Genomic DNA, 20595 nt, shown 5'->3' with positions numbered 1-20595 from the left:
GTACATTGTTCTACTGTTCAGAGACACATGCACAAATTTAGCCTTCATTTAATAGTCATCAGAAGAAATCCTCTCCTGCGTACTCACCATAAAATTCAGAGTCAGAAGTATGCAAACATACATCTAAACAAGCCTGATACATTTTGGAAACAAGTCTCAAGAACCGATGAAGTTAAAATAGTAGAACATCTGTAAAAAAGCCGAAGTTGAAAAAATGATGGCTTCTACAAATGGATAATGATCCTAAACACATGTCAAAATTCACAATAGACTACCTCAAAAGGCACAAGCTGAAGGTTTTAGGCTATGTTTCCACGGTCAGGAAACCTTCAGGATTTGCTGCAGATTAGACGCTGCGTACAGCATTCACAGCATCCAGATGTTACAGCATAGTGGAGGGGATTTTATGAAATCTCATTTCCACTATGTGTGCAGGGCCGCATCCGGTGTCTTTATTGACTGCAGCATGTCTATTTATCTTGCGGAGACCCTCCGTCTCCACAGGATAAATAAGCCAGTCTATGAATACGATGCGGTGATTCAACATGTGTTCGATGATACACATGCGGAATCACCGTGCGTACAACAGGGGGCAGCGCTTTGGGTATCAGCTGCGTCCAAAGCGCAGGGAATCCTGAACGTGGAGACATAGCCTTACAATGGCCTTACAGTCTCTTGATCTGAACATCATTGAAACTCTGTGGCAAGACCTCAAAACAGCAGTTCATGCAAGACGACCTGGGAATCTCACTGAACTGGAAGAATTTTCCAAGGAAGAATGGATGAAAATCCCTCAAACAAGAATTGAAAGACTATTGGCTGGCTACAAAAAGTGTTTACAAGCTACTATACTTTCAAAAGGGGTTGCTACTAGGTGCTAACCATGAAGGGTGCCAAAGCTTTTGCATCATCTCATTTTCCTTTTTCTAATTTTTAAAATGTAAAGATGAAAATATATATTCTTTAACTTTAGACCTTTTAGAGATCATGTAATCTTCAACTTGCTTAGCAGTTCACCATAACCGTAATTTTGACCAGGAGTGTTCAAACTTTTACATGCCATCACGTGTATATATATATATATATATGCACTGTGTTCCAAATTATTATGCACAAAGAGTTTAGGAGTGATAAGGTTAGAATTTTTTTGTTTGTCATTTAAACTCATTGATGGTGATGTGTGTCAGGGCTCTTTATATCACTGAAAGCAATTGCAGATACCTGTGCAAATTAGTTTGGCAGGTGTGTCCAAATAAAGGCAAGACTACTTAAGAAGGCTGTTCCACATTATTAAGCAGCCTACATTTTTTGCCAAAATGGGAAAGAAAAAGGATGTGTCGGCTGCTGAGAAGCAACAAATTGTGGAGTATTTAGGTCAAGGCATGACTACAATCAACATTGCCAAGACACTTCATCGTGATCATCGCACAATGAAGTTGTGGCCTCTGTTCACACAGGACGCATTACAGTTAGCACTGGTCAGCCCGCCACATGGCGTTACTAATAGGCTTGGATCCAGTTGCTGTGCATACTCTGTGTGAACATTGCTGCAGATTATTATTTGCACTGGTGTGCCCAGCGGCCAATCCCTGATTGTAGGCTGGCTGTCTCATTTGGTATTACCACACCTGTGTAGTCGCCATCTTTACTTGGGGCCCACTGCACCATGAGAGTGCATTTGATTTGAGGCCTAGACAGGTAAGCACCTTTGCCTGTTTCTCTGTGGTGTTTTTTCTACAATCAAGAAGTATGTAGCTGATTCCCAGCACACACGTGTGCGTGCTGATAAGGAAAAATTGAGGACTCTTTCCAACAGGCAATTGCGTAAGGTTAAAAGAGCAGCTGCAAAAATGCCTTGTCATAGCAGCAGACAAGTTTTTGAAGCTGCTGGTGCCTCCAACGTCCCCAGAACAACAAGATGAAGGGTCCTTCAGAGGTTTGCAGTTGTGCGAAGCCATCCTGTCGACCACCTCTATCCACTGCACACAAGCAGAAACGGCTCCAGTGGGCCAAACGATACATGAAGACTGACTTCCAAACTGGTTTGTTCACCGATGAGTGCCGTGCAACGCTCGATGGTCCAGATGGATGGAGTGGAGGATGGCTGGTTGATGGACACCCCTTGAAAACACGGCTAAGGCGCCAACAAGGAGGAGGTGGAGTAATGTTTTGGGCTGGAATCATGAGAAGAGATTGTCGGCCCCTTTATGATCCCTGAAGGGGTAAAGATAAACTCCATAATCTATGTGGAGTTTCTAAAACAACACTTCTTGCCATGGTTCAAGAGGAAAAACTGTGCTTTCCGCAGCAAGATCATTTTCATGCATGATAATGCACCGTCTCATGCTGCAAAAAACACATCTGCATCTCTGGCTGCTATGGGCATAAAAGAGGACAAACTTATGGTGTGGCCACCATCTTCCCCTGACCCCAACCTCATTGAGAACCTCTGGAGCATCATCAAAAGGAGTGTCTATGATGGCGGGAGGCAGTTCACATCTAAGCAGCAGCTATGGGAGGGTATTCTGTCCACATGCAAAACAACTGAAGCAGAAACCATCCAAAAACTGACAAATTCAATGGACGAGAGAGTTCAGAAGCTTCTTTCGAACAAGGGGTCCTATGTGCAAATGTAACATCACCTAGAATAAAGTTTTCACTTGAAAACTGTTTGATTTCATTTTGTAATAAGCTGATAATGCTTATAACTTCACAATTGACCATTTTTTTGTTCAAAATAATAAAAAAAAAGGTTGAAAACTCTGCTGTGCATAATAATTTGGAACATGCATTTTGAGTGTTTATTTTTTTTAAAAAGATACTGTTTTCATAGGCAGTTTGTTCCAAAACATTGCCATTATACTAGAATAGTAGATGACTGGAAAATAACAATGACTGCAATTCAGATAAGTAATTTAGAGAAAATGTGAGGAAATATTATTTGCATAATAATTTTGAACACAGTGTATATATATATATATATATATATATATATATATATATATAAATAAATAAATACGTGGTGGCATATATATATACACATACATGCATTACATCGCATGTGAGAGTAACCTGAATAGCATGCTTTACGCAGTCTTATATCTTTTCTGTTGAATATTAGTCATTAAGGATTAGATTCAAGCACATCAAGAAGCAGCATGATGAACATTATGATAGACAAAAACAAATGCTTCATTGTCAGTAATCATTGATAATACAGAATTTATACAATCACTTCCATAACAGACCGTTTTGCTCGTTGGATGGTAATAACTCAATACAGGGAATCTGCGGCTTTGCCTGAAAGATGCAGATCGCTTCAGTTTGCCATCAGAACAGGATACAGGTACAATAGTCTTCTCTGGATAGCTTGGGCAAACCTTAAAGTTTTCATTCACACCACTCAGCCTCCAAGCATCTGTCTAAGAAGACACATAATTAACATTGATTTAGCAAATCTTACACTTACAATTTGTAAAAGACTTTAATATTTAATCAAGTCACCTCATTTTTGAGCTTGTGATAAAAATTTTCCATGGTATCTCTCTGCCATCCTTTTCCTAACTTGCACCCAGCCGGTCTGAAGAAAAATGGGTAGCTGAGGGAAACGTCATTCAGTGAGGAGAGAGCCTGCAGACATATCATAACATCTGATTAGAATTACAGCATTCTCCTGCTGACACTGATAGTAAAGGTTTACGGGTCTGCGGTTGTATTGTACAGTTGGTCGCACTTGTGTATACAGGGTATTAAACGACCGCCGATAGGTAAAGGTTTACGGGTCTGCGGTTGTATTGTACAGTTGGTCGCACTTGTGTATACAGGGTATTAAACGACCGCCGATAGGTAAAGGTTTACGGGTCTGTGGTTGTATTGTGCAGTTGGTCGCACTTGTGTATACAGGGTATTAAACGACCGCCGATAGGTAAAGGTTTACGGGTCTGCGGTTGTATTGTGCAGTTGGTCGCACTTGTGTATACAGGGTATTAAACGACCGCCGATAGGTAAAGGTTTACGGGTCTGCGGTTGTATTGTACAGTTGATCGGACTTGTATAAACAGGGTATTAAACGACCGCCGATAGGTAAAGGTTTACGGGTCTGCGGTTGTATTGTACAGTTGATCGGACTTGTATAAACAGGGTATTAAACGACCGCCGATAGGTAAAGGTTTACGGGTCTGCGGTTGTATTGTACAGTTGATCGGACTTGTATAAACAGGGTATTAAACGACCGCCGATAGGTAAAGGTTTACGGGTCTGCGGTTGTATTGTACAGTTGATCGGACTTGTATAAACAGGGTATTAAACGACCGCCGATAGGTAAAGGTTTACGGGTCTGCGGTTGTATTGTACAGTTGATCGGACTTGTGTAAACAGAACATTAAACAATAGCCGGTTGGTAAAGGTTTCCCTATCTGCAGTTGTATTGTACAGTCTTTTGAACCTTTAGTTACATCATGTTTGTAGAGAGATCTTTTTGTACACAGCCATCAGACGCTGTATGGATATCAATTTTCCCCAAATGGAACTTAATGGACACTGAAAAATCATATGTAGACAATTCGTTTATTTTACATGTGTCACTTTAAGCACTGCTAATTCTATTTCAAAAGAGTTTGCTATAAATGGATTACACAATCCACTTTGCCATTATGTCTGTTTACTGAGTTATATCTGGCAAGAAAGTGATAACGAAAACTTATTGCATGTAGGTTTAAGGTGTTAAAATGACAGTGAAAAAATGAAATGTTTAAAGACAGTGCCTCGTGTAATACATTTCAACAAATTATAAAGAGGTAAAAGTTCCTGTCACGCGGGTACTCACCTAGTCACTTAACCTTGGTATTAATGCTCATTCAACCTCTTTTTATAGGTAGATCGGTGGTGACTGTGTTTGGTGTCTTTGGTGGGAATATTTTTCTGGAAGAGTGTGAATGTAGTTCACCAATGGAAGTAGATTAGTATGTAGAAGAAAAGACACTTACATGGTGTTTGTGCTCCACCAAATAGGTACCACAAGTCAAAGACTTTTCTAAATAAAAGATAATTTTTTTCTACCCCCTATCAACTTATGGTCCCTATTTGGTGGAGTGCAAGTAAGAAGTTGTCTGGTAGTTTTTTATAGATGTCATATCATTAGGATAGGTCATCAATATCTGATCGGTGGGGGTGCGACATCTGGTATCCTCATTAATCATATGTTCCCGTTGCTGACGGCAGTCAGATTTGCATAGCTTCATCAACTGAATAGTGGCCAAGACCAGGTACTGCACATCCGCCCCTTATCCAAATCAATATGGGGCAGATGTGCCATACCTGGCTGCTGCCATTATGTAGTTGACCATCCGGCCAGCATCGGGAATAGCTTATTGGTGGAGGTGCCAGTTGTTACACCCCCACCGATCAGATATTATTGATCTATCGTAAGTACAGGACATCAATATAAAAGTCCTGGTCAAGCGCTTAGGCGTCTCTAAATGCCTTCGTTGTAGTAAAGCGACACAACTTGGTCAGGATTTAACCCACATTGCTGGTACATTTAACCAACAGTAAGCCATTTTGACTTTTGTTTCTTGTTTGCACATAACTGAAATATTTAGTGTAAACTCATAATTTTGACTGTTCCTATGATATATTGGGAGCAGGTTATGGGTTGTGCTACATCAGAATACAGCATATGGACTTACGGTATATTGTTACTGACCTGGACTGAACGGGCGATATTAAATGTTTCCTCCATGTCAGGTATTTCCAAATGAATAACCCGCAGATCCTTACACTTCAGAGTGACAGTTCCTGAGCTTGACCTTCCTTCTCCATCTTTGCTCCTCAACATGCCCATGTTTTGAACGCTGAATAAGAATGAAAGGGTTAGTCCTGCTCACATCCGTCAAGAGATTCGAGGGGCAAATGACGACACATTTATTGAAAGGGCGCTTACACAGTCAGCAGGTATCATGCATCTGTCCCATTGTAGGGCAGTAAAAGCACAACCTTGGTGGACTGGAATAGTTAAAGGGGCACAAGAGTTGATTGTAGACCAGCACTCGGCAATGTCATAAAAACATTTTCAGAACAAAAACTAGATCGGCACTCAACACATAGTATAATAAAACAGCTGTTTATTTTCTTTTCATGAGCGAGGCATACAAAAAAACAATATCCAGTAGGTCAGTAGTAGTGATGAGCGAACGTGCCTAGCAAACAGGCATTCCCCGCACACCGCAATGCCCAGCCTGATCACAGGTCTGGTAATAATGAATAGCCTCATATATAGCATTTAGGCCTCAAGCGTATTTTCAGTCTGAGTGTGATCAGACAAAACAGCAGATCGCACTTGGACCAATGCTAGTCTATGGGGCAGTGCACATGTCAATTTTTTCCTCAGACAGAGTCTGTCCGAATAAAAAATTGCTACATGCCCGAGGTTGATCCAATATTTTGATCGCACTCGGCCATTCGGATGACATCTGAGTGCAGTCTGATTTCCACAGGCTGACAGAATGAAGTTGGAGACTTTTTTTCTCCATCTTCTCCTCATCCAAGATAAATGGATCACACTGTGCTCACACAATGATCATACTCTGACGGAGTGTCATTTGCATAATCGACCTGAGAAACTATACGGTTTTAGTTTAGATCAGCAGGCCCGCCATTGGGCCACTCAGTGTGCATGCAACATGGACAGGAAAATACAGTGCTGTGAATGCACTTTTAGCGGAAGATATCTCTAGTCAGAATTGAATGACTACTTACACAAAGGCTTCATCTCCAACATGTCATACAATCTATTCCTATCATATGTTTATATAATAAGGGATAACATTACAGTTGAATTCTTCTAGTGCAGCATTCTTTGCAGCCGAGTACAGGTGAGCTGTACATTATATAGCACAATATATACTGTAAAAATTTACATTTTTTCTACATTCTTATATACAAGAACATAATGAATTGAACAAATAATTAATGATTTTTCCCCTTATCCCTTAAAGCAGACAGTGTGCATCAATATAATGCAGTCCTGAGATATGGTAGTAACAGTATTACAAACACAGAATGCCCAATTTTCCATCTACCGCTATATAGCATTGAGTTTTGATATTTTTACCTCTTCTCCACTGAGTCCACAGCGCAATGCAGAAGCCATAGATCACACTTTTCCTTTTTTGTGCCCTCTACATGATGGGCAGAGAGTATCAAGTGATGGCTGCTCACACAGAGGGTCCCAGTCACAGGAGGCGTTAGGGGGCAGCATACTCGTACATTCTCCACTTGAGAACTCTGTATAAGATGCGACAGCTCCATGTCCGGTAGCAGACAGGCACACTATAACTATGCCTATATACCACTCATCAAGGATGAAGCAGACCCCCACTCCAGAGTAGTGGAGGGTTACAAAGGAATGCCTAAAGTGTACAGTGATACAAGACTGATGCTTACAATCGAGTGACACAATATCCTTTGCCAGCGCTTAATGACATATTTCACTTAAACTATGCAACTGCCTGTAACCACTGCAGAGCTGAAGAGGGTGGAAAGTTACTGATTGTAAGAAGGAAGTTGAGGTTTTCTTGACACAAATGTGAAAAAGCTTACACGTTAACCCTCTCCTATTGCTAGTCATTGTCATGCCATAACCATTTAGATGCACAGTATCGCAGTAAAGCGACCAGCAAAATTGCTGCAATAAATCTGTGTCTATTAATGCATTTATTCAGTGCTTCAGGATTTACATTTTATGTTCAAAATGGATCACTAAATAAGTTGACAAGGATCTTCAAAAGTTCTGGCTCGTTACCAGGCAGAGCTAGCTGACGAGAGAGAAGATGTTTCCAAACAAAAGAAAAAACTTTTCCTAAGCTTGGATCATCCCTTTAATAAACTAGGGAAAATGCGATACAACTACATGACTATGATGGACGGTGAGGCTTCTTGCAGACACTTACCTTTTGATATTGAACCTGATTCCGTAAACTTGGAGTTGAGTTTGTGCTACAATTTTTTACAGCTAGGCCATTACCGGCGCTGTCTGACACTTGGCTATGTATATCTAGGTAAATGCATAGATAGAGCTATAGCTATGCTGAAAATCTTTATGAGATTGTTTTGACCACCATTTATCTTTTGATTATAATCAACTGTATTTTGGCCATAAGTGATTTTTTTCACAATTATTTTTCCACAGTTTGAGGTCAGTTTGTAAATCCTATAAATTAACTTCCCACTAAAACAGATACTTGTGTTGCATTTTCTGTGCACTTGAAATGCCAGTTCCTTTCTCGAAAGAGAAGAAAAGCTAAAACATGGTCTTCTTGGAGCCGCTTCAATTCTTTTTAAATGAAAACTGCTGCTCTATGGCTATGTTCACACCACATCTATGTCTTCAGAAGGAGGATGTTGTTACACACAGCTGAGCTCTTGATGTGTGTGCTGAAACTGGACACAGCACCAAAGTTGGTCTGTCATAAAGACCAAAACTGATGTCTAAGGACACATCCTTGTCCAATTTTTTCCTCAGAGCCATAAAGTAGAATAAATGTATTCCAAAATCCTTAACAATCACGGATCCGAGAGGGAGATATATGTGACTCAGTTCATGTCCGATTTGTGGATCAGACTAGGCCAATCAAGGGTATAAGGATCCATGAGACATGGGTACTAATCGAAAGTCTTCCAAATTGCTTCCGTTTTTCATGTGTGTGTTATAGTTCTGTTTCTTAGTGACACACTTGAATAAAATATCACCTTCCAAGGTTTTTATTGGGTTGAAATCAAACACGCACTACTTTTTAGTGAAAAAAAACGGAAAAGAAAAAACGTAAGCAACTAAAATGACAGAAGAATATATCAATCTGTTTATCTCGGATGTAACATTCACACAAATCAGCCATAGACTTCAAGCTAAAAATGTATTAGTTTGATCTCATGATCTTCTCTCTCTCAAACCTGGGTTTGGGTCCTGTATTTACTTAAAGAATCTTAGCCCTCTATCACTCCCCCTCAGCCCAGCTAAAAATTAACAGCTCCCATTCGGCTCCCTTTACTATAAAGAATAGTACTCAACAAGGTTGCTCCTTCTCCCCAATCTTGTATATCCTGATAATGGAGCAATCTTATGGAGGCCAAACGTGCTAATCCTGATATACTGGGAATCAAAATAGCAGGCTCAGAGTATAAGTGTTCTACATTTGCTGATGACCTGCTAATTTATTTAACTAATCCACATATCTCTCTTCCTTTCCTGATGTCTGAGCTGGCACATTTTAGTAGTTGGTCCAATTTTAAGGTCAATCTCGAAAAATCTGAAGCCATGAATATTTCCCTACCCTTGCAAATGGTGAATGTTCTGAAATCTGCTTTTTCATTTAAATGGCCCTTAAATAATCATATTAACTACTTGGACACCATTATTTTGGTGGATTTATCAGAATTGTTTGACTTGAACTTTGGTCGATTTTTGTCCAGATTGGAAGGGGATCTTAATTCCTGAAACCGTGGAGAGTTCTCCTGGTTTGACTGGGTTAACATCCTCAAAATGACCGTATTGCCTAGACTTTTGTATTTACAACAATCTATCCCGATATGTCTCCCATCCTCCTTCTTGATGAGGGTCCAGCGTAAATTCAGCCAATTTGTTTGGTCGGTGGCACACACAAGAATTAGTAGCACTGTTTTGGTGCATCAAAAGGATTTGGGGGTTATAGGTCTGCTGGACTGATGAAAATACTATCTTGCGTCCGCCCATGCAAGAATTCTAGATGTTCTGCACTGCAGAGAATCTAAACTGTGGGTACATATGGCCTATGAGTCTTGTCATACATCAGTTTCCACTCTACCGTGGACTTGGCCTATCTTGGCTACAAATTATATCTCTATTCCATTTAGTCTCAAGCAAACACTCAAAACTATCCACATTCCCAGAATCAAGGGAATTCTAATTGACCCATTAGGACCATTATCCACAATAACAGATAACCCAACATTTCTATCTGGTGTCTCTTTAAGCCTTTTTCTGGGTAGCTCCAAGAGAAATACCTTGCGTCTTTATCATGGGGCCCCTGAGGGTGTATTGCATCCCCTCTCAGCTATTCTAGGTGATTGTCCACAGAAAGCGAGATATTATTTTGAATATATTCAACTAGGGCATTTTTTCTCTACAATTGCCAATCACTTAGAATGGGTGCGCCCCCCTTTCTTCATTTGAATCCCTATGTATGGCTCCCACTAACCCTGTACACGCAATCTCCGATATCTAGAATCTTCTATTGGATAGTGATCCGGATACCCTTCCCCCTTTGTTAGAAAGGGAGCTCCATCAATCCTTTACACGAGAACAATGGTATAAATGTTTCCATCTCTCTCATAAATCTAATATAGCCACTAAAGCTCTGGAAACTAGTTTCTTCGGTCTTACAAAAATGGTTCCCGGGAGTATCCAACTTGTGCTGGCGATGTGGGGCCCATGTGGGTTCGATGTCGCATATATAGTGGGCGTGCCTGGCCTTGGCGGCCTTCTGGGAGAGTGTTCTTAAAGCGATTAAAGAAATAACTGGGGTGTCAATCCCTAAAAGCCCAGAAGCAATTCTACTAATTATGTTTCCCATGCCTAAGAATGCTTTCAAGAAATCATTGTTGAGGCACATTTTTTAGGCCGCAAGGTGGCAATTGCATGACACTGGAAGTCTTTAGACCTGCCTTCGCTAGAGGAATGGTTTGGGGAGGTGGCTAGAGTTCACCGGATGGAATCCCTGATAGCCCATACACAAGAGGCAGCTAACAAAGTGGCTGCGAAATGGTTTCATTGGGAATCCTTCTTATCTTCACCAATGTACCAAAATATGCTAGAATAACTTCTACCTAATCCTTCTACAATATTCGATATGCCGGTATCCTAGTTTATACTCCGTCTGCCTTAGTGATTTGTCCTCGTGGTCTCTATAAACATTTCTTCTCTTTTCTCTTCTCCTTCTTGTTGTTAACAGGTTGTCAATTGTCTTTTGCAAACTACTGTTGATACCATGTGGAGTTTTGTTTTCATGTAACTAAACAATTCTCTATTTCAGCAGCTAATATGCCATGTGGTGTGTTCGTATGAACCTGTTGATATGATTGTTTTTGTTTTGTGTACTATAAAAACAATAAAAAATGTTGAATGAGAAAAAAAATGTATTAGTTTAACCCCTTAATGACCTTGGGATTTTCCGTTTTTCCGTGTTCGTTTTTTGCTCCCCTTCTTCCCAGAGCCATAACTTTTTTATTTTTCCGTCAATATGGCCATACGAGGGCTTATTTTTTGTGAAACAAGTTGTACTTTTGAATGACATTATTGGTTTTAGCATGTCGTGAACGTAATTCTGGCGTTTCAAATTTTTTTCTCACTACACCGTTTAGCGATCAGGTTAATTCTTTTTTTTATTGATAGATCGGGCAATTCTGAACACGGCAATACCAAATATGTGTAGGTTTGATTTTTTTTAATTGATTTATTTTGAATGGGGCGAAAGGGGGGTGATTTAAACTTTTATATTTTTTTATTTTTTTTTCACATTTTTTTAACTTTTTTTTTTTTTTACTTTTGCCATGCTTCAATAGCCTCCATGGGTCTAGAAGCTGGCACCACTCGATCGGCTCTGCTACATAGCAGCGATCATCAGATCGCTGCTATGCAGCAGAAATACAGGTGTGCTGTGAGCGCCGACCACAGGGTGGAGCTTACAGCAGGCCGGCATCAGTAACCATTGCGGTCTCAAGGACCTCTATGGTTACAATGCAGAAGCATCGCTGACCCCCGATCATGTGACGGGGGTCGGCGATGCGCTCATTTCCGGCCGCCTGGCCGGAAGCGCCGGTTAAATGCCGCTGTCAGCGTTTGACAGCGGCATTTAACTAGTTAATAGCGGCGGGTGAATCGTGATTTCACCCGCCGCTATTGCGGGCACATGTCAGCTGTTCAAAAGAGCTGACATGTCCCGGCTTTGATGCGGGCTCACCGCCAGAGCCCACATCAAAGCAGGGGATCTGACCTCGGACGTACTATCCCGTCCGAGGTCAGAAAGAGGTTAAAAAGTCACATAGGTTGACAACAAGACATCGGTCCATCAATTTTAATTATTCCTGACCAGCTATACATTTCCTATCTTGATATTATTTTTAATCCATAATGTCATTTGTTGTGAGAAATAAATGTAAGTCTGGGGAATAGAGCACACAGTAGGGTGATATCCTATGGAGGAAGTGTGGGTAAGTGCTGGTTGCGCTCTCCTGGTGGAGTTGTGACAGGCACAACTCCTATGTAGGCATGTGGAGTAACAGCTGCTGCTGCCCCGTGGTTGGTGGATAAATTGTCTGGGAGATATTGCATCCAGTTGGATGAGACACGTAAGGTCGATGGGCTGCGCTGCTGGAGTAAATCGATTCTTCAATATGATGATAACAAATATTTTTCATTCACAACCATTTCAATGCTGTACTGGTGTCTTTATCAAGTGAAAAAAAAAACAAATGACACAGCAGGAACGATAGCACGGCTAGATCGTGCATGCTGTGGAACCTAAGTGTGCAGAGTAAAGATTGAAGCAATGCGCCAGGAGAACAGGGGCATGGTGAGTACTGTTTGTTTTTTTTGCCATTCACTTGTGTGGGAAATATGTGGGGCAATCATTCTGTGTTTGGACACTGTCAAGTCAATATGGACCCTTTAACAAGCCTTGCAATATGACTAAGGATAAAAGCCAAATCAGAATCTCAATTTGCAGAGCCGGTATATCGTGCCACCTATTGGAAGTAGAGGTCTGTAAGAGATCATACTATGAGGGCGATCATTCTTCTGGGAAGCTGTGAAAGATCATATTGTGAGGGGGTCATCATTTAGTATTGGGGGCTGTGGGGGTCATCATACTGTGCTGGGGCTATGAGGGACCATAACATGGGGGTCATCATTCTGTGTTTGGGGGCCTGTGGGGGTCATCATTCTGTGTTGGGGCAGTGAGGGATCATACTGTGGGGGGTCATCATTCTGTGTTGGGGCTGTGAGAGATCATACTGTGGGAGTTATCATTTTGTGTTGGGGGTTTGGGGGATATGATGTGAGAGTCATTATTCTGTGTTTGGGGGACTGTGGGGCTTATCATTCTGTGTTGGGCAGTCATGGATCATACTTTTGTGGGTCATCATTCGGTGTTGGGGGATATGAGGGATCATAATGTTGGAGTCATTCTGTGTTGGGGGGCTGTTATGGATCATAATGTGAGGGTCATCATTCTGTGTTTCGGATTTGTGGGAGTCATCATTCTGTGTTGGGACAGCGAAGAATCATACTGTGGGGTCATCAGTCTGTGTTGTGGGCTGTGAAGGATCATAATGTGGAGGGTCATCATTCTGTATTTGGGAGTCATCATTTTGCGTTGGGGCAATGAGGGATCATACTGTGGAGCTCATCAGTCTGTATTGAGGGCTGTGATAGATCATACTTTGGGGGTCATCATTCTGTGTTTGAAGGCTGTGGGGGAACATACTGTTTTGAGGATGCTGTGAGGGCCATCATACTGTGCTGATGGGATCATATTATGGAAGTAATAATTCTGTGTTTGACGGTTGTGGGGGACCATACTGAATGGAGGGCCGTGGGGACCATCATAATGTGTATAAGTGGTTGTGGGAGCCATCATACTGTTTGGAGACTGTGGTGGACATAATAATGTGTTGGGGGTATCAGAGATCATACTGTGTGAGTCATCATACTGTGTTGGTGGGCTGTGAAGGATCATAATTTGTTTGAGGGTACTTTAGGTTGCATCATACTGTGTTGGAGGGCAAATGGAGGTCATTATTGTGGGCTGTGTGGGATCATACTGTGTGGAGAAATGTGGAGACCATCATACTGTGTATAGGGGGCTGTGAAGCCTTCATATTGTTTGGGGGGCTATAAAAGATCATGCTGTGAGGATAATCATTCTGTACATGGAGAGCTGTAGGGGATCATACTGTGTGGATGTAATCATTCTGTGCGTGGGATCATACATTTTGGAAGGCCATCATACTGTGCAGAGAGTTGTGGGAACCATCATACTGTGTTGTGGGGCTGTTGAAGTTCATACTGTGATGGAGGGATCATACTGTTTGGACAATCATACTTTGTGGGAGCTATCATGCTGTGTGTGTTATCATACCTTTTGGGAGGCACTTCGGGCCATTTTACTGTGTTAGGTTTCTGTAGGGGCATAATACTGTGTGTGGGAGGCTGTGGAGATATCAAACTGTTTTGGGAAGCTACTGATCAAAATAGAAGAGCTGAATAACAAGAGCAGAATAATTTAAACGTTATGAAAATCAGTAAATTCTATGGTTTTGATGTGCTCAATAAAAAGCTGTAAAATTAATATTAATATCAAATAATAACAATATGTTATTATTGTGCAGAATTAATTTCAATGTATTGGTTCAGTCCTCAGCAACGGTCATTTATGTGGCTCCCATGGAAAATAAAATTAAATTCCCATGCCTGCCTTAATGGGTTGTATAGTAATAATGAGTGATGACATAGCCCTAACATACAGTGGGGCAAAAAAGTATTTAGTCAGTCAGCAATAGTGCAAGTTCCACCACTTAAAAAGATGAGAGGCGTCTGTAATTTACATCATAGGTAGAACTCAACTATGGGAGACAAACTGAGAAAAAAAAATCCAGAAAATCACATTGTCTGTTTTTTTATCATTTTATTTGCATATTATGGTGGAAAATAAGTATTTGGTCAGAAACAAACAATCAAGATTTCTGGCTCTCACAGACCTGTAACTTCTTCTTTAAGAGTCTCCTCTTTCCTCCACTCATTACCTGTAGTAATGGCACCTGTTTAAACTTGTTATCAGTATAAAAAGACACCTGTGCACACCCTCAAACAGTCTGACTCCAAACTCCACTATGGTGAAGACCAAAGAGCTGTCAAAGGACACCAGAAACAAAATTGTAGCCCTGCACCAGGCTGGGAAGACTGAATCTGCAATAGCCAACCAGCTTGGAGTGAAGAAATCAACAGTGGGAGCAATAATTAGAAAATGGAAGACATTCAAGACCACTGATAATCTCCCTCGATCTGGGGCTCCACGCAAAATCCCACCCCGTGGGGTCAGAATGATCACAAGAACAGTGAGCAAAAATACCAGAACCACGCGGGGGGACCTAGTGAATGAACTGCAGAGAGCTGGGACCAATGTAACAAGGCCTACCATAAGTAACACACTACGCCACCATGGACTCAGATCCTGCAGTGCCAGACGTGTCCCACTGCTTAAGCCAGTACATGTCCGGGCCCGTCTGAAGTTTGCTAGAGAAATTTGGATGATCCAGAGGAGTTTTGGGAGAATGTCCTATGGTCTGATGAAACCAAACTGGAACTGTTTGGTAGAAACACAACTTGTCGTGTTTGGAGGAAAAAGAATACTGAGTTGCATCCATCAAACACCATACCTACTGTAAAGCATGGTGGTGGAAACATCATGCTTTGGGGCTGTTTCTCTGCAAAGGGGCCAGGACGACTGATCCGGGTACATGAAAGAATGAATGGGGCCATGTATCGTGAGATTTTGAGTGCAAACCTCCTTCCATCAGCAAGGGCATTGAAGATGAAACGTGGCTGGGTCTTTCAACGTGACAATGATCCAAAGCACACCGCCAGGGCAACGAAGGAGTGGCTTCGTAAGAAGCATTTCAAGGTCCTGGAGTGGCCTAGCCAGTCTCCAGATCTCAACCCTATAGAAAACCTTTGGAGGGAGTTGAAAGTCCGTGTTGCCAAGCGAAAAGCCAAAAACATCACTGCTCTAGAGGAGATCTGCATGGAGGAATGGGCCAACATACCAACAACAGTGTGTGGCAACCTTGTGAAGACTTACAGAAAACGTTTGACCTCTGTCATTGCCAACAAAGGATATATTACAAAGTATTGAGATGAAATTTTGTTTCTGACCAAATACTTATTTTCCACCATAATATGCAAATAAAATGATAAAAAAACAGACAATGTGATTTTCTGGATTTTTTTTTCTCAGTTTGTCTCCCATAGTTGAGGTCTACCTATGATGTAAATTACAGACGCCTCTCATCTTTTTAAGTGGTGGAACTTGCACTATTGCTGACTGACTAAATACTTTTTTGCCCCACTGTAGGTATGTGATAATAACAAATCACCCAAGCAAGGAGGCTTCTGCACGTCTGTACTCAGTGGATTGCTCTCATCAGGTAAAGCACCACCTTTGTGTGTCTGCTGTAACAATCCTACTCACTTGGGAGCAGGATGAGGTATCACAGGAACTGTTTTTATTTAAATTCCGGCTGGTTTATTTCACTCATCATAAACCGCATCACAGGAAAATTTAAATACAGCCTTTGTCCGCACAAAAGTGAAAGATAAAGTAAAAAGCTCATACAATACTGCAGGTTTGCCAGCTTGGGTTAGATTACAGCTTCTTAGTCCTTTAGCTAAGGCACACAATCCTGGAGGTCTGTCCACCTCCATGCACAAACAGTGTGTATATGTCAAACAGGCCCCAATTTACAATGTGAACCACACCCAGGTGTGGAAATATGGTGAGCAGCTGTCCCTCCCAACTCTTCAGCTGCTCACATTAAAACGGCCCATCCACCCCCCACCCCCGTCATGGCCGATTAACCCCTCTTTACTCCAGGTTTACATCACAGAGGACAACTACCTCTGAAACACAGTGACATGTAAAAGTTTTGGCACCTCTGGTCAAAATTACTGTTATTGTGAACAGTTAAGCAAGTTGAAGATGAAATGATCTCTAAAAGACCTAACATTAAAGAGTACACATTTCCTTTGTATTTTAGACAAAATATATATTGTCTGTTTTTACATTTTAAAAATTACAAAAAGGAAAATGGGATGATGCAAAAGTTTGCTCAAATATTTTTGGCCAAGGTTTCAGAACCTTATTTAGGCAGTTAGGGTTTTGGCTTGTTGACTATCATCATTAAGAAAGTCCAGGTGATGCAGATTTCCCAGCTTTATAAAAGCACAGCCTTCTCTTAACTTTGTTCAATAAAACAGCAGCCATGGCTTCTTCTAAGGATGCAGCTGCCTAGCACTCAGAAAATGAAAATGGTGAAGGCCCACAAAGCAGGAGAAGGTGATAAGAAGATAGCAAAGCATTTTCAAGTTGCCTTTTCCTCAGTTCAAAATGTAATTAAGAATAGGCAGTTAACTGGAACAGTGGAGGTCAAGATAAGGTCTGGAAGACCAAGCAGTATTTCAGAGAGAGCTGCTTGTAGGATTTCTAGAGAGGCAAATCAGAACCCCTGCTTGACTGCAAAAGACCTTCAGAAAGATTTATTAAACTATGAAGTTGTGGTACATTGTTCTACTGTTCAGAAACACCTGCATAACTATGGCCTTCATGGAAAGGTCATCAGAAGAAAACCTCTCCTGCATCCATTTTCATCATAAAATTCAGCTTCAGAAGTGTGCAAAAAAATCTTAACAAGCCTGTTGCATTTTGGAATAAGCCCTGTTGACCGATGAGGGTTAAACAGAACTGTTTGTCCACAATTATCTAAGGTATGAGTGGAGAAAAAAAGGCACAGAATTTCAGGAAAAACATTTTGACAACCATTAAGCATAGGGGTGGATCAATCATTTTGTGGGGCTGTTTTTCAGCCAATGGCAAGGAGAACATTTCACAGGTAGTGGGAAGAATGGATTCAAAAAAATTTCAACAAACTCTTGATGTAAACATAACACCATCTGTAAAAAAGCTAAAGTTGAAAAGAAGATGGCTTCTTTATAGATAAATGGATAATAATCCTAAACATACATCAAAATTCACAATAAAGTACCTCAAAAGGCGTAAGCTGAATGTTTTACAAAGGCCCTCACAGTCCCCTGATCTGAACATCATTGAAAATCTGTGGCTAGACCTCAAAATAGCAGTGTATGCAACACGACCCAGGAATCTCACAGAGCTAGAAGAATTTTCCAAGGAAGAATGTATGAAAATCCCTCAAATAAGAATTGAAAGACTCTTGCTTCAAAAAACGTTTACAAGCTGTGATACTTTTTCAAAAGGGGGTGCTACTAGGTTCTAACCATGCAAGGTGCCCAAACTTTTACATCAGCCTACTTTCCTTTTTGTATTTTTTAAAATGTAAATGATGAAAATACACACACACAAATATATATATATATATATATATATATATATATATCTACTATATAATTGTCTAAGGGTCACTTCCGTCTTTCTGTCTGTCCTTCTGTCTGTCTGTCAAGGATATTCATTGGTCGTGGCCTCTGTCTGTCTTAGAAATCCAAGTCGCTGATTGGTTGCGGCAAAACAGCCACGACCAATCAGCGACGGGCACAGTCTGGCGGCAAAATGGCCGCTCCTTCCTCCCCGCAGTCAGTGCCCTCTTCATAATCCCCTCCAGTCAGCCCTCACACAGGGTTAATGGCAGCGTTAACGGGCCGTGCTATGCCGCGGTGTAACGCACTCCGTTAACGGAGCTATTAACCCTGTGTGACCAACTTTTTACTATTGATGCTGTGTATGCAGCATCAATAGTAAAAAGATCTAATGTTACAAATAATAATAATAATAATAATAATAATTAAAAAAAAGGTTATTCTCACCTTCCGACGGCGCGGCTGTTCTCGGCAGTGCAAGCGGCAGGTTCCGGTGCCAAGGATGCTATGCGAGAAGGACCTGCCATGACATCACAGTCATGTGACCGCGATGTCATCACAGGTCCTGCGCTCATACCAACCCTGGGACCGCAAGCTGCCGCGTACACCGCACACAGGCGCCAGGACTTCAAGGGGCCTTCGGAAGGTGAGTATATGTTTATTTTTTATTTTAAGTCAGTTCTTTTTTTTAACAGGGATATGAAGCCCACATTGCTATATACTACGTGGGCTGTGCAATATACTACATGGACTGTGCAATATACTACGTGGCTGTGCAATATACTATGTGGGCTGGGCAATATACTACGTGGGCTGGGCAATATAGTACGTGGCTGTGCAATATACTACATGGGCTGGGCAATATACTACGTGGGCTGTGCAATATACTACGTGGCTGTGCAATATACTACGTGGGCTGGGCAATATACTACGTGGGCTGGGCAATATACTATGTGGCTGTGCAATATACTATGTGGGCTGGGCAATATACTACATGGGCTGTGCAATATGCTATGTGGCTGTGCAATATATTATGTGGGCTGGGCAATATACTACGTGGGCTGTGCAATATACTACGTGGGCTGTGCAATATACTGTGTGGGCAGTGCAATATACTGCGTTGGCTGTGCTATATACTACATGGGCTGTGCTATATACTACGTGGGCTGTGCAATATACTGCGTGGGCTGTGCTATATACTGCGTGGGCTGTGCTATATACTGCGTGGGCTGTGCTATATACTACATGGGCGGTGCTATATACTATGTGGGCTGTGCAATATACTGCATGGGCTGTGCTATATACTGCTTGGGCTGTGCTATATGCTGCGTGGGCTGTGCTATATACTACGTGGGCTGTGGAATATACTACGTGGGCTGTGCAATATACTACGTGGGCTGTGTTATACACTACATGGCCTGTGTTATACACTATGTGGCCTGTGTTATACACTATGTGGCCTGTGTTATATACTGCGTGCGTGGGCTGTTATATACTACGTGGCTGTGTTATATGCTATGTGGGCTGTTAAACACTCTGTGGGCTGTGCTATATACTATGTGGCTGTGCTATATACTCCGTGGGCTGTGTTATATACTACGTGGCTGTGCTATATACTACGTGGCTGTAATATATACTATGTGGCTGTGCTATATACTATGTGGCTGTGCTATATACTACGTGGCTGTGCTATATACTACGTGGCTGTGCAATATACTACGTGTGCTGTGCTATATACTATGTGGCTGTGCTATATACTACGTGGCTGTGCTATATACTACGTGGCTGTGCAATATACTACGTGGCTGTGCTATTTACTACGTGGGCTGTTATATACTGCGTGGCTGTGCTATATACTACGTGGCCGCCGCGAACAATCAGTGACAGGCACAGTCCGGCCACGAATTGGCGCGGGATTTGAACCACGCTTCGCTAATTGGTCGCTGCCGGCCGAATCCTGTGTATTCAATGTATTATTCTAAAATCTTCATAAATAAACTACATACATATTCTAGAATACCCGATGCATTCGAATCGGGCTACCATCTAGTATATATATATATATATATATATATATATATATATATATATATATATACATATATATGTATAGGAAATGTGTCATCTTTAACTTTAGGACTTTTAGAGATCATGTCATCTTTAACTTGCTTAACTGTTCATAATAACAGTAATTTGACCAGAGGTGCCCAAACTATTGCATGCCATTGTACATATCTCCCATCCACTATGTGTCCGGCGGCCACCTTACATACCTCCCCCTTTGCTTAAAGCCATGGGTCTTGGCACCTTCTACCACTAGACACGGGATCCTTGAGAAAACATCGGCATTACCATGTAACTTCCCAGTTTTATGTTCCACATGGAAGATGAAATTCTGC

The 20595-nt window shown here is 41.5% G+C and overlaps 1 protein-coding gene across 2 annotated transcripts in view; it reads right to left on the bottom strand.

The window, feature by feature from the left end:
* LOC143816063 (myotubularin-related protein 9-like) overlaps nt 1–20595 on the bottom strand; it is a 53328-nt gene that overhangs the window by 30125 nt on the left and 2608 nt on the right. The window contains exons 1-4 of one of the 2 annotated variants that reach the window (XM_077296014.1): nt 7112–7498; nt 5705–5852; nt 3505–3630; nt 3249–3422 (exon numbers count right to left, since the gene is read on the bottom strand). In XM_077296014.1, the coding sequence (XP_077152129.1) occupies nt 3249–3422; nt 3505–3630; nt 5705–5852; nt 7112–7308 (645 nt within the window). In that variant the 5' untranslated portion in view covers nt 7309–7498. Of the gene's footprint in view, nt 1–3248; nt 3423–3504; nt 3631–5704; nt 5853–7111; nt 7499–20595 lie in introns of those variants that run through there. The other variant, XM_077296016.1, reaches the window with a different exon arrangement.

This window comes from Ranitomeya variabilis, chromosome 3 (assembly GCF_051348905.1).
Source record: "Ranitomeya variabilis isolate aRanVar5 chromosome 3, aRanVar5.hap1, whole genome shotgun sequence".
Lineage (NCBI taxonomy): Eukaryota > Metazoa > Chordata > Amphibia > Anura > Dendrobatidae > Ranitomeya > Ranitomeya variabilis.
Note: the sequence above shows the minus strand (reverse complement) of the source record. Positions and strands in the feature narration are given on the sequence as shown.